At 45.1% G+C, this 13,661-nt stretch overlaps 1 protein-coding gene across 1 annotated transcript in view; it reads right to left on the minus strand.

Moving 5' to 3' along the window:
- Positions 1–12,438, minus strand: part of TMEM131 (transmembrane protein 131) — a 97,108-nt gene extending 84,670 nt beyond the window's left edge. The window contains exon 1 of the mRNA XM_082784885.1: positions 12,196–12,438. Within this exon, the coding sequence (XP_082641011.1) occupies positions 12,196–12,373 (178 nt within the window). The 5' untranslated portion in view covers positions 12,374–12,438. The remainder of the gene's footprint in view (positions 1–12,195) is intronic.
- Between the last annotated feature and the right edge of the window lie 1,223 nt (positions 12,439–13,661).

A 13,661-nucleotide genomic window follows, 5' to 3' on the forward strand; every position in this document is an offset into this window, starting at 1 on the left:
AGCCAGCCACAAAACAGAAAGTGGCAACATAGTTCTGATTCATAATATAGGCCGCAGAAAGACAATGAAGGTACAGCTTTGATAAAGGAAGAAAGCGGTTCTCTGCCCTGAAGACAGCTCACGTACTTGACTCACCACACTTGTTTCATGTTTTAGAAGATGGTGCAACTGCTTCACGGTTTCTTTTAAGGACAGAACAGGAGCTTGTACTGTCTAGAGGTGTTGTGTAATAGAAATATGCTTCCAAGAAAGCTATAGAAACATACGTAGGAAAAAAAAAAAAGCTGACTGAAGAACATATAGTATATCTGTCTGATTTTATTTTTAAGAAAATTACTCTAGAAAGACAGAAAAATAGAATCATAGCGTACTTAAATACCCTTCTCAAACACTTATTACGTGCTCAGCCCATACTTCCACCTTACAGAAAATGTTAATTTTCATCACCTAGAGAAATTTTTCTTTTATTCTTTTTCTGTAATGAGTTTAAAACATCACCTGCCATTGACCAAAACAGTCAATTTCAGTTGACAGCGATAAATATCATAAAACCCCATATTTTAAAACCTCAAGTGCTACCTTAAAAAATGCTAGATGCTTTAAAACTGCCTAAAAACATCTTCAAGTTGGTGCTTTACTTTTAAAAATTTCAGTTTTTTCCCCAAAGACACTTAACTGCTGGCTCCAAAATACTCCTTAGTATGAAATAATATCCCATTCTGTTTTTTCCAATGAAGAATTTCATAGAAGGGCATTAGAACACTGATTTTAAATAAATAAGTAAATCTCTCATCTGAAAAAAATAAAAATTAGATCACATTATTTTAAACTAAAGAGAACAATACTTCAGATACTCATGGAAACTTCTCCCAAATCATTAAAAGGGAGAAAAGAATGTTACATAGAAACCCAACATCTGAAAATAACTTTTTTTTCCTAGCTGTGGGCCATACAAATTGATCATGGCTTTTTATTCTTTCAGATGATGGTGATTTTAAATGTTTTACAGCTTCAATATGCTAAATTAGATTATAACTCTACAAATTTGTTGTAACTGAGCTTGCGCAGGCACAAAATTAATTGTAACTAGCTTCAAAAACAAGATAATCTGGCCTGCAATGTAAAAGGGAAAAAAATAACAGTCCTCTAAACTGTCTGTAATCTTCATCACATTCTCTTAATTTAGTTCTCAGATTTTAGACAGAAATCTCTAACTGTGGCAGTAAGTTTTGCCACTCACCTAGCACTGCAAATTGATGCGGGCACAGAGGATTTGGCCCTACTGGAATTCTAACCTTCACAGCACATAAAAACATTTAATATCTAGTTTACAACAAGTGACAGACAGTTTATAGCTTCTGCAGCCTCAGGAGAACAATGCATTAACTGACAATAATTGTTTATTCCTTCCATTAACATCAGCCTGCCAAACTTGCACTCCTATGAAATTAAGCCACCGAGCAGACCTAGGAAGCCCACTTACTCAAAAAATGGATTGTGCCATCGCAGCGCAAAGAGCTGCTTAAGAGATACATCCAGGCTGATTAATGACCTTAATAAGCCTAGGTTTATTAAACAGAGATCAAGAATTGTTCTCTGTAGAAAAGAGGAAGGAGGATGGGATTTTCATAGTTTCCAAAAAACCAAAGCCACAGAACAGGAAGACAGCACCATGCAGACACCTCCCGACATCTAAATGTTTGCCACCAGTGGGAATGCAATCAGAGAAAAGCTACAGCTATGCTCTGTGACTACTGATCAGCTTTTGGTTCCTACCTCTGAATCCTGAGGTGCTACAGAGGATGCTTTGCATCACTAACCTCAACCAATATAATCGCCCAGGAACAGTGGCCTAATGGGCAACACAGTTCTGCTCCCATCTCCTGATGCCCTTCTCTTTTTTATTTATTTGCAGTTATTTATCAGGGTGTGAGTGATTGAATTCACAGAACCACCACTGAATTGGAAGACATTAATTTACCTTTTGCTGCACAAGAACTGCAACGTGTTTAGGACCAGGCTGCAACTGGAGAGAGCTATTAGGAGGGAGGAGTGCCACACCTCCACCCTCTCCATGCTCATGTGGCAACTCTTACCCAAGTGTCCACTGGAAACAGCAATTAAGCCTGGAGGACAAGGAAAAGAGCAGCAAGATAACGCTTAATCAGCTACCATGCAAAGCTTATAAATACAGTGATCGAAGGTCAAGAAGAGGTAGAAGCAGCCTTAATGTTAAACCTCCCGTGCTAATGATGTGGCACCGACAGCAGCTATTGATTGCTCAGCACGGCATTCTGTTCCCTTGCAGCGTGGAAGCGGAGCCACAGGAAACAGCTGGCTGCAGCGCCCGATAAAACCAGCAAAAAACTGGGTGGAGAAGAGCTGCAACAAGTTCTGAAAGGAGATAATAACACGCAGACCGAGAAGAATGAAACAAAATAGAAGAATTGCAGTCTTTGGGGGGGAAAAAAAAGTCCCAAACTGTTACTAAGGAACATCTTGGAAGCAGTTACCCCTGGTAAGTAAATAAACAGCCTCCTCTGGTCAGAGCCTTTCAGAAACCTTTATGCCGATCTGGGTCGACACCCTGCGTTACACAGACCACAATTTCACCCAGTATTTCCAACCCTCTAGGCTTAGCTGCATGACATCTTTTGAAGAGACATCCAACTCTACTTCGAAGACCGCGAATAGCTCCGAACTCCCCACATCACTGAAGTGCCCCTTACCCAAGGTAACGGTGAATTATCTTCGCTCCAAAATACCTCTCTTGTTTCTCCTTTGATGTGTCTAGCACCAAGTCTCAACCTAAATATGCTTGATTAAATGGCCCTTCAGTATGACAAGTTTTCCCCTGGCATAGGTACTTTTAAGGCATAATTAAATTATGCTTTATTGTTCCAAATAAATAAATCACACTAAATCACATCTATTTCATTTTTAGTACCTTATTCTAAAGTCTCTCTCCCTTGAGAAATTCAGTTTAGGACTCACAGTACTCATCAAGTCCTGGAGCTCTGATAAAATTTTCTTTGATAACTGGAAATTTGTTTCAGTCTTTGCTCCATCCGATAATGATATTCGGCGGTACCAACTGGCAGAGCAACTCCCCCTGTGAAGATTCAATCTCTGTCAATGAGAATGACCTCTCCTTCAGCACCAGACATAACCAGGCTTCCCCCAAAACCAAGAAATTTATTCATCACTTCATTATTTTGGAAGATACAGTTTAGCCCAAGCAATTTGGGCAGGTCATGCCCTGGTTAAGCCATGTGAAAGGCAACCAACAAGCCCTGTGAAGATATAAGAGCAGCTGTATGATAATATGGAAGCTGCACACGCCATCCTCCCTCCTGTATGACATTCAGGAACAATAACTTGTAGGACAAGGAGAATCTTAGTGCTTCCCCCCACCTCTGACAAAATAAAGCAGCTGGAGAGCTGGTGGCAAAGGCATTCCTGATAATGGTTGCTCCTGGCACCCCTACACATCCCCCTGATGGCTCCCCAGCCCGCAGAGCCACAGGGATGTGAGCACCAGAGCAGACACAGGAGAAGGCCATGGATTCCCTTCAGGACCCAGCCCTCCGTGTCCCCTGCTGTAGGAACAGAACTGGCAGACTGGCAACGCTCCGAAACCAGACTGCTCGGGGTCTCCTCAGACACACAAGCTGCACGGATCGTTTGTTAAGTATTGCTTTGATGTCTCTCGTATATTAACATCCCAAGCACAATCCAATTCATTGTCACATTACTAGCAGCTGGCAAAGATGGAAAACTAATGGCTATATTGTTCTTCACATGAAGAATGGGGGTTTTACTGTTGAAACAAAATTTTAAAAAAGAAATAAAAATTCTACAATCAATTTCCTTCAGTGATGCATGTGGAAGTTTCTGGATCCAATTATAGCTCAGCTTCTATCTAAATTTTATATAAATTACTACCACCATAGCACCGATTTCACCAGCATGCAGGATTCTGCTGAATTACAAATATTTCCATCAGTTGTGATAAAGTTATGATGACTTCCACCTCAGTTTTTAAGGTTGTGATGGAGATCCAGACACATAGAGAGCATATGAGTTTGGGGTGGACCTTAAGATTTAGGACCTTAAGATCATCTAGGTCAACCTCCTGTTGAAAGCATGGTAAACACTGAATTTGGGCCATGTTGCTTAGGCTTTTGTATAGGTTGGTCTTAAATCTTCAAGAACAGAGATTCCCCAACCTCCCCAAGGAATCTGCTTCAGTGTCTGACCATCCTTACAGTGAAAGATGTTCTTGTTATGCCAAGCCAGAACCGAGCATTGTAATGACCCTGATCCTTGCATACTGAGGCATCAGCTATCCACGTTAGAAATGGCCTGAACAAGTCCATGCCTGTGTTGCAGTCTCAGGCTGGCCTTCAGGCTCGTGCTGTGCATACCTGCTGGCTGCAGGGTAACCTCAGCCAGCTCCATGTAGCAGAGGCACCTGCAGCAGCCCCCACCTGGTACAGGCAATTCTGCCACCTGGGTGGCCTCACCTTGATCTACAAGTGCAACAAGAAGTTCGTGCATGAACATCCTTTGTTCGACAGTAGAGATTATGAATAGAGTCACAGCACAAATTATGAATAGAGCTGTTTTTGTGTAAGGAAGTCCTATAATAGCTCAAACAACCAAAACGGGATAACCCTTCCTTTGGACAGGGGCTGCACAGTATGTTGCGTGTGAACTGGAGCCTGTTCGATGATGCACAACTCGGGCTTCCCAGCATCTGAAGGGATATGAGATTACCTGTACTATTATCTCTTTATAGCATTAGCTCTGATTCAATGGTATTTTACAGAGTCCATATGACTTTCTTACTCGACTCATCACACACCAGCACATCCTGGCACAAACCAACCCTTCCCTGTTTCGATTTACGACCACTGTCCCTCAGCCTCCTGCCAAACATCTCAAGTCTGGCTCCCTTTTGTTGAGAACCACTATTTCGATATCAACAGGCTGCCCCTGCGTCCCTCCAAAGCCCCACCACCCCATACAGCTTCCAGTCCCTCAGCCTCTCTCTCTGCATGACCATGTGTCACCTTTGTGGCCTTCCAGCGGGTCGGGGGGAGCAAAACTGGATGCAATGTTTTAGACGTGGTCTACTAAATGCTGAGTAAAGGGGAACAATCTCTTTGTTCCAGCTACCAGCTATGCTCTCCTGGGATGCCAGGGTACATTGCTGACTTGTATGTAGCATTTTCAGCTTGCATCCCCTGCAAATGGTTATTCTGCCTCAGATGAAGGACTTTGCACTCGTCCTTGCTGGTTTCCATAATGGTCCTGTCATCTTGTTTCTCCATCTGTTTAGGTCCCTTTGAAATGTAGCCCTGAGCACACTGACTGCACCCCAGACTCAGCACACTCCATCTGCAGCACAATGACAAAGATATTAAGTACGAGAGGTCCCTGAACAGAGCCAGGAGGAACTCCTTGTAGCCATCCTCCAAGGCAGAGCAAGCATTAACCACTGCAGGGAATAAGCCAAAGCCAAACACTGTACAGTTTATCAAGTTGACTGGATGATTTTTACCATTATCTACAAGTTCTGCCCGTAATTATTTGGGGAATATTTTGGTGCAGATCACTGATTCAGTAATTAAGTCTTTTTTCTGTATTGCTGGATGATTTTTTTTTTTTTTTTTTACAAGCTTCAGATAACCAGCTTTTAAATCCACTTAACATATACATCAACATTTCAAATGGGAGACAAAAATCCCCTGGTGGAAGCAGCTACCATGAAAACCAGCCAATTTCTTTACTCAATTTCAGTATCTTCTATCATCTTTAGTCTGAGTCAGACTTTTCAGCCTACAGCTTACCTATTACAAAAAGAAAGGAATTTCATAAGCCATTCAGATCAGACTAGGCTGAAGCCATCCAATTTCACACTGAGAAATAAACTATCTCGAGACGTTTCCAACACAGTATGCCTGTAAGGAAAGGAGAGAACCTTCAGCTTTTAAACGCTAACATGCCCTTTTTTTAAAAAACTTCCTCTCTGTCAACTTTGCTCAGCCATTTTTCTCTTCACTATCACCCTCCTCTGCAATGACCCCTTCTACTTCATATCCGTGGACCTAAAAAGCAAGGCTGATGCACAGGGGCCATACAAGGAGGTTCAACAGACATAAGAGTGACAAATTATTTATATCAGAACCATGCTTGGCCATAACTTTGACCCCCTATTCTCACTCTCTGAATTGGTGATTGAATCTATTTACCACGATCGTTAGCTGTACTTCCTGACTCAAATGGCTTTAAAAACACTCAAACCAAGGTGTGGGGCTTTATTTTTGGTTTTGTTTGCAAGTTTAAATAACTTTTAAAAAGTCTGCCTGCACTCTGTTACGCCAAATATGTACAGTCCAACCAAGATCTGGATGTTCAGCTGAAAATACACCCAAATAAGCCTCAAGGCATCCTTGTGAAGACAGATTAGTTTTATGAAGAAAATCTAATGGATACATTGGTAAAAATAACTTTAAAAAGTCGTGCATGTTATAATAGAGCTAAACAGTTCTTTGAACTAACATTTTTAGCTTCATACAGGACACAGACAGAAGTAACTGTTAGTTACATAGTTTCATTTCCTGTGTATCTCCTCCCATTACATTTCATTCAGGTGTCCTTAAAACCATTTCAATGACTGTAAGAAAACTCAACCTGCTCTCAGTTCTCTACTGCTATGCACGCCAGGCAATAGGAGAAAAGAGGTATTAAAAAGGCCTCCAAGACAGTCTCAGTGAGAAAAGTAGCATCGCATTGCAATCCTTCAGCTCTTTATGACTTCCACTGCTGGAGGGAGAAAAGGCACCTGAATTTGTTCATGTAATATACCAGAGTACAAGTTACCCAAGCCAGTTTATCAGAAAACGTTGAGTTTTTAAGCAGATACTGCATCACATCTTTGCTACAGTCAGTAGGTTTCTAATTATTCCATGCAGACATTTCAGAAAACAGAAATAACTTATATTTCTGCATTGCTATTTAAAATGTTACCAGCTGCCTCTGTACAAACCGGTATCTGACACTTGTATTTATATCTAGAAAGATAAATACCTCCCCTTTAACTCTAATGGTCACCGATTCCTTTGGCTTCCTTGATCATGATTTTAATTTACAAGCCTTACAGAAGGAAAAAAGGGAAAATTGCGGCAGGAGTTACTGCCGCCAGATCTGGCCTTAACACCCAATGCAAGAAGGAAACGTGCATCCACCATCTTGGCATTTAGTCATCAAAAATGTTGAAATACCAACACTTTATTTAAAATGGAAAACAAAGAACATTTAAAATAACTGTAGCTCAGGCTCTGATGTGGTGAAGTACCGCAGATGAAGGGCACCAGCTGGGTCTGAGCCGAGCGCCCAGCGTGCTCACCCCCTGCAGCCACCACACACGGCGGGCTGGGTGTGAGCTCCAGAGGCCACTGGCCAAAAGCAGGTCCAGTGAGAGCAGGCCCACCAAGGCGCTGCACAGCCCAGCTCCCAGCACCACCACAAAGAGCACAGGTCTGCTTCAAAAGCTGCCTTTTAAATGGGGAGAGAGGCAGGGCCCCCCCCACGGCCCTGCTACACCCGGGTGGGCTCCTGCTGTGGAGGCACCACAGCAGAGAGCAGGTATGAGCAGAAGGAAGACCCATCTCCACTGCCTTTTATCCTTGCCAAACCCACAAACACAGCAACGAACCAAACTGGTTCTAGGTTGCTCTTCTGTCACAGGACTTTTACTGCTGGTTATGCATGAACCACAGCATCCGCCATTTACTGTCCGACTCCCAGCGGATTCACCAGCGCGCAGCTTGAAGGCCTCTTCACACTTGTGAACTCGGTCAGTCGCGCCGGGGAGCCGTGGTATGCTCATCTTTAAGCAGAGCTGAAGTGGCTAGGTTGTGAAATAAAGCGATACGTAGCAGATGATTGAGCTGTACTGCAACCAGCTGCGATTTTAAAACGCACAAATGTATCCAAATGACTCAACTCGTATTGCAACGCTGGCAATCAATCACAATTACAACCAAAAGCCTTGAATCAATCAGGGCCCATAGACTTCCTCATCAATGCCCACAGACTTCTGCAAAGTTTGGAGGGACCTTATCACATCGGGCACTGCCCAAGTACACAGTACATTTCCCCCTGCGAGTGAGGGAACCGCAGCCTGCCTCACACAAACCATGTAGCTGGATGCTGCTAGGGGAAAAAGAGATGCAGAGGAGGGAGGAACAGCTACTTCAAGATTACACACAAGGTCACGGAAAATACGGGGCCTGAGCTTCCTGTCCGCTGCCTTACAATATTTGCTTACACTTAATTTCACCCAAAGATCCTGTGAATGAGACCTTCCAGTCCCAGCACGTGGTCACTACTTATCACTCATGAAGCAAAGATACAGCGCCAGCCCGACCAGCTCTCCCAAAGTTAAGCTGCAAAAACACAGCGAGACAGCATGGACAATTTTTGTTCTCACGGACCTTTCCTCACACCAAACATGATTTTATTTCACGTGCTACTTCAGCTACTACAGTGTTTTCAGTTTGACCGAGGTCATTCTTTCTGGATCACAATTTCATTTATGTCAGGGTCAAAACATTAGCATTAAGATCGATGGTAGGATGCTTTACATTAGTTCTAACAGCAGGATAAGAGAAACAAGCAGAGTACGAGAAGAGGTTTTTTAATGTTATTTTAAGCACATAAGCCGTCTCCCACATCACCTTCTTGCATTAGTTTACTTTTGATACTCATATGAAGTATCCCAGGTTACTGTTTTAGATATAAGCAAAAAGAAAGAGCTACCTGTCCCCGTTCAGACAATGATAAAAGCAGAACCACCCCAGCAGCCCAGTGCACCGTCCTAACAACAGGAACACCCTTCAAGCTCATTATATCAGCGATCATTTACACTCGGTCGCTGCCTTAGTACATATTAGTACAAAATATGTCAAGCCTTAGAAGAAAGAACATTCATCATTTTCACTGATTTAGCTGGTATCAAAACTTAGATGTGTAAGTAGAAGTTTTTCCCAGATTCAGCACTAGGATTTGAATTCAAAAATTACAGCTAGGGATTGAACCTAGCCTAAATATCCATCTTGTATCACATTTGTGAACAACCTGTAGGGTAGGTAACAGAACTATCAGAATAGTTTCAAAGGACTTTCAGTCAGCTCTCCAAACAAAAAGCAGCAAAATTCTCAAAAGCAACTTTTGTATAATATGAAGATTTTTTTTTTAGGAAGTTTCACACTGAATAGGAACAAAGGAACAAGCACAAAACAATTCCCAGGTTTTAAAGCATGCTCATGGCAGACATTTGTTTTCAAAACATAATACTGACCCTGGGCTTATGGCATTACTACAGCCTCCTTCAACCTGAAGCCCACAAGGATATTTTGACACCCCCTCAAAAAAAAACAACAAAAACCACACGCTCATATATAAAAATTGAAAGTTGTCCTCAATCCAAGCGGCAACACAGTATATGGTAATTACACCAGGAAGGGATGAGTCTACAAAAAGCCTGAAAATCATATGTATTTGCAAAAGAAACTCTTAAGTTATATTTTCGCTCCTCCCAGATGGCAGGCAGCTCTGAGACTGAAAGCACCACTTTCTTCCTGTCATGTCATTCTTCTGCTACAGGTTCACAGATTTCCCAAGTGACAGAACCAAAACAAAAAAAACGTAACAACTTTCTTCTCAGTCTTACTCATTCCTCAGTAATACGGGGTCACTGAGGACCCAGCTAGACAAAAAAAAAAAAGAAGTCGCACATCCGTATTTAGTCTGAAATTGATGCTTATATTTTTTGGCCAGTCTACATAGTTTTCTCTGCTCTCATGTTTTTTTCATGTACTTTCAACAAGCTCTATTTCCCTAACACAGAGCGAGCATACAGCAACACCTTTTTCCTCACGAGTTTGATTTACAGCTTGTATACACAAAGGATTTGAGTTTTGCTTTCTGCTGTTAGACAAATGGCAAAGCTGTTTATTTTCCATTTTTACTCCCAAACTCTAACTAGGACTGGGGACCAGAAGCAGCCACGTCAATCTGAAATACGCCAGCATCATTATTCTTCTTACTTGTCACAGCTCCACAAAGGACGGCTTGCTGCTCCTACTCCAGAGGCACATGAAGCAAGCATTACTCTTCTGTGCATCGGCTCTGTCCTTCCCCCCGCTTCTCCTCAAACACATGCACAGTAGAAGAAAGCGTTCTCCTCCTTCATTTTTCACTCTGTTTTTGTGATATTCTGCTTTATTATTCTCTCAGGTCTGTCATCCACCTGAGCACCTGCTCTTTTTTTTTTTTTTTTTCCTCCCTGCAGCATCTTCTCTGGAATTGTACTGCACCGAGCCTTCCTACAGTCACCTTCACCTGAGCGCTGCAGAAATAGGACGGGAGCAAGAACACACAGCCTCGGTTCCACCTCCTGTCCACAGTTTCCTTCCTGCAGCTGTAGTAAAACACATACGTCCACGTTTGCGGGATGGAAAGGATATTCCTATTTTCTTACTTCCTGTTTTTTTTTTTTTTAAACAGTGTCTTACTATGTTTAACTTGACACAACGTAGTAGAAGCTGAGGTGCCAAACAACAGAGGCAGAAATGCCCTCCCCTCCCTTCCTCCGAACCACCACTTCATCTCGAGCTCCTACCTACTGTCCAAACTGGTCCTTCCTCTTCTGAGCTCAATCACTGCCCCTTGCAGAATGGCACTTAGACTGCAGTTAAGATCAGCGGGACTGGATCTCACAAGCCATCATTTGAAGAGCCTTACTTTAAAAATCCACAGCTTCTTGTTTTTGTTTCATTTTGTTGTTATCTTCTTTCCAAGGCTACACACGTGCATTGTACTCAAGAAAACACTGGAGACAACATTTTTAAACATATGATCCACAAACGCAGGCCATCAAAGAATCATTCTAAAGAATCCATGAAAGATGAATTTAAAAAACAGCAGAAACTCAGGACACCCAACAAAGACTTATTCGTAAGCTTAAACATACTACTTGGAGTCTGCACACAAGGAATACATTTTAAATAACGAACTGTATTAACACAAGGAAATGGGATCAGTACAAAATCTTCCATTTTCATGAAGGGCTTCAAGCATATCTTTTGAAACTCTGTGGACCAAAAACTGCCTTCGTTTATCCAGGAACACCAAGGAAGTCCATAGAGAAACAGCAGTCTCTCTTCCACGTATCAACAAAGCCATGCAAGGAAGTCTGTAGAGAAAGAGCAGTACCTCCTCCACAAACCAACAAAGCCATGCCACGGCTCTAGCTGTCCCAACTTCCAGGGCATGAATCAATCCCACGACATTGGCATATGACATCTCCGATGGCTCTTGTATACTCACGTAAGCTATTACACGTGAAGGAATGCCATCAAAACCAGAGTTAGAAACACACGTTTCTGAGGCACCTGCATTTGAGCTATTCTAGGAGCACGAGACGCTACAGACTGAACCGAGAGACTTGCATGTTTTTGTTGCTGTAATACCGAGGCTTTTTTACGCTGTTTTCTACACGTTGAATTCTCTGAAAACGACGAAACGGAGTGGACGATGCGAGCCAAAACTGATCGCTTTTAAGACTGACATCATTGCATTTGCAGAAAAGGGTGTCAATGAGGAATTCCTTGCACCGAGACGTCCTTTAGGGAAGGGAAGGGTTCTGTATCCGTGCCTGTGCTGCTACCTGCACTGTTAGGTTCCCCGTGGGTCGCTCCAGAGGCACTGTTAGGACAATCTTTGCCACCCCCTACCCCGTGCCCTTCCAGCTCTGCCTCCTCACCCTCCTACCCCCCTCCAAGCCCTCTCTCAGTGCAGCAGCTCGCAGGCAGCGCGACCCCTGCCTCCCCCCATCCCCGGGGCTGGCCGAGCCGGGGGGCTGCCTGCCTTTATCTCCCCTTCACCCCCCTCCCTTCCCCTCCTTCCCCTTTCCCCCGGCCGCCCGCTCGCCCTGGCTCGCTCCCCGCTGGCCGCCTGCCGCCGGCCCTTTTTTGTCCTCCCCTCGCCGCGTTTAAAGGGCAGCCTCCACAGGAGCAGGGGGCAGGAGGCAGAGCCCAACTAACAACGGCCCCAACGGCCCCAACAACGGCCCCAACGGCTGAGGATGAGGAGGATGAGGAGGAAGGGCAGAGGGGCGCTCACCTTCCTTCTCGGCCTGGGCCGCGTGGAGCAGCACGGCCAGGGCGAGGCGCAGCGCGGCGCCCCACCACGACGCCGCCGCCGCCACCCGGGTGCTGCCGTGACGAGGCGGGGAGCGGGAGCCGGGCACGGGCACGGGCACCGCCGCCTCCTCCATCCCCGGGGCCGCCGCCGCCGCCATCGCGCTGCCGCCGCCGGCCGCGGGTCCGCCGCCTCTCCCCCGGGCCGCGGCGCGCGCGCGGAGGAGCTCGCCGAGGGGGCGGGGCCTGGGGGCGGGCACCGGGGAGGGAACGGAACGGGAACGGGGCGGGGAGAAGGAGGAGGGAGCGGGCGCCATTTTGGGTGAGGGCAAGGCGCCCCCTTCCCTTACCCGTAGGCCCACGGAAGACCCTTCTCATACACACATATTTTCCCTTTTAACGCGACTTTACGCTTCCTTTAATATCTACTCTCCACGAAAACCCATCTCTTCATTTTTCTCCCCTCGAAGCCTCACGGCTCGCTCTCATTATTCCCCCCACCCCCAAACCGTATCGACGGCTCTTCTGCCCGCTCTCAAGATGGCGGCGGCGGAGCGCCCGTGTGGAGGCAGGGGGCTGCCCGCTGAGGGCGTCCCTGCATGGCGGCTGCCGCCTGTTAACCCCCTTTTGTCCCCCCCCGCCCCCCTGTCGGCAGCCCTAAGAGGATGGAGGGCACTGGGGGCCCTCCCTGCAAGGAAACAGCCTCCCAGTAGCGTGGCATCAGCATTAAAACCCCAGGCAAGGGGGCTGTTGCACACCTCGCGCAGGGTGTGAGGCGTGGCGTGATGCCAGCCATGTGTAGGGGAAAGGCAGAAGTCCCCCTCCAGCCATTTTAGCAATGTGCGGCCTTTCTGCCTTCACAAGACATAGGATGGAAAGTGCGGTTGGAGGGCATGTGCCTTATTACAAGTACAGGTTGCACATCCGTCAGACAAGGTGGCTTTGGGAGCTTTGCACCCGCGGTGAAAGGAGCCCCGGGTGTCCGCTTTCCAAGGTTGGCAGGGATGCTGCCAAAGCCACCTCGGACAAAGTGTCAGAAGGAAAGGGCTGTGGTACAAATGGTCTGTGTTCATTGATGAACTGCCTTAGGGTTTTAGAGTAAAATGCTGCATGCACCAGTGCTCTCCAGTCATTCATTTCCGTACAAGGTCAGCATCCCATATCGGGTCTGAAGTTCTTGAACATGTGGTCATGTTTTAGCTGCCACAGCAGCATAATGGATTTGGATAGCATAGTAGATCCAGAGTCTCAAAGGAACTGACTGATGCACAGACTAAAAAAAAAAAGTGAGTAACATTTATTATGGCTCTTACACAATCATACTATACACTGTTCTTTATTGTCAAGAACACCCTAAAGAGACATTGAAATCCTGTATATCATAGCTTTCTTGGACTATGGCCACAGCATCAAGTAGGTTTATTCTTGAAAATGGAAAATTAGTAACAC

The sequence above is a fragment of the Aythya marila genome (assembly GCF_965140915.1).
Source record: "Aythya marila genome assembly, chromosome: 1".
NCBI lineage: Eukaryota > Metazoa > Chordata > Aves > Anseriformes > Anatidae > Aythya > Aythya marila.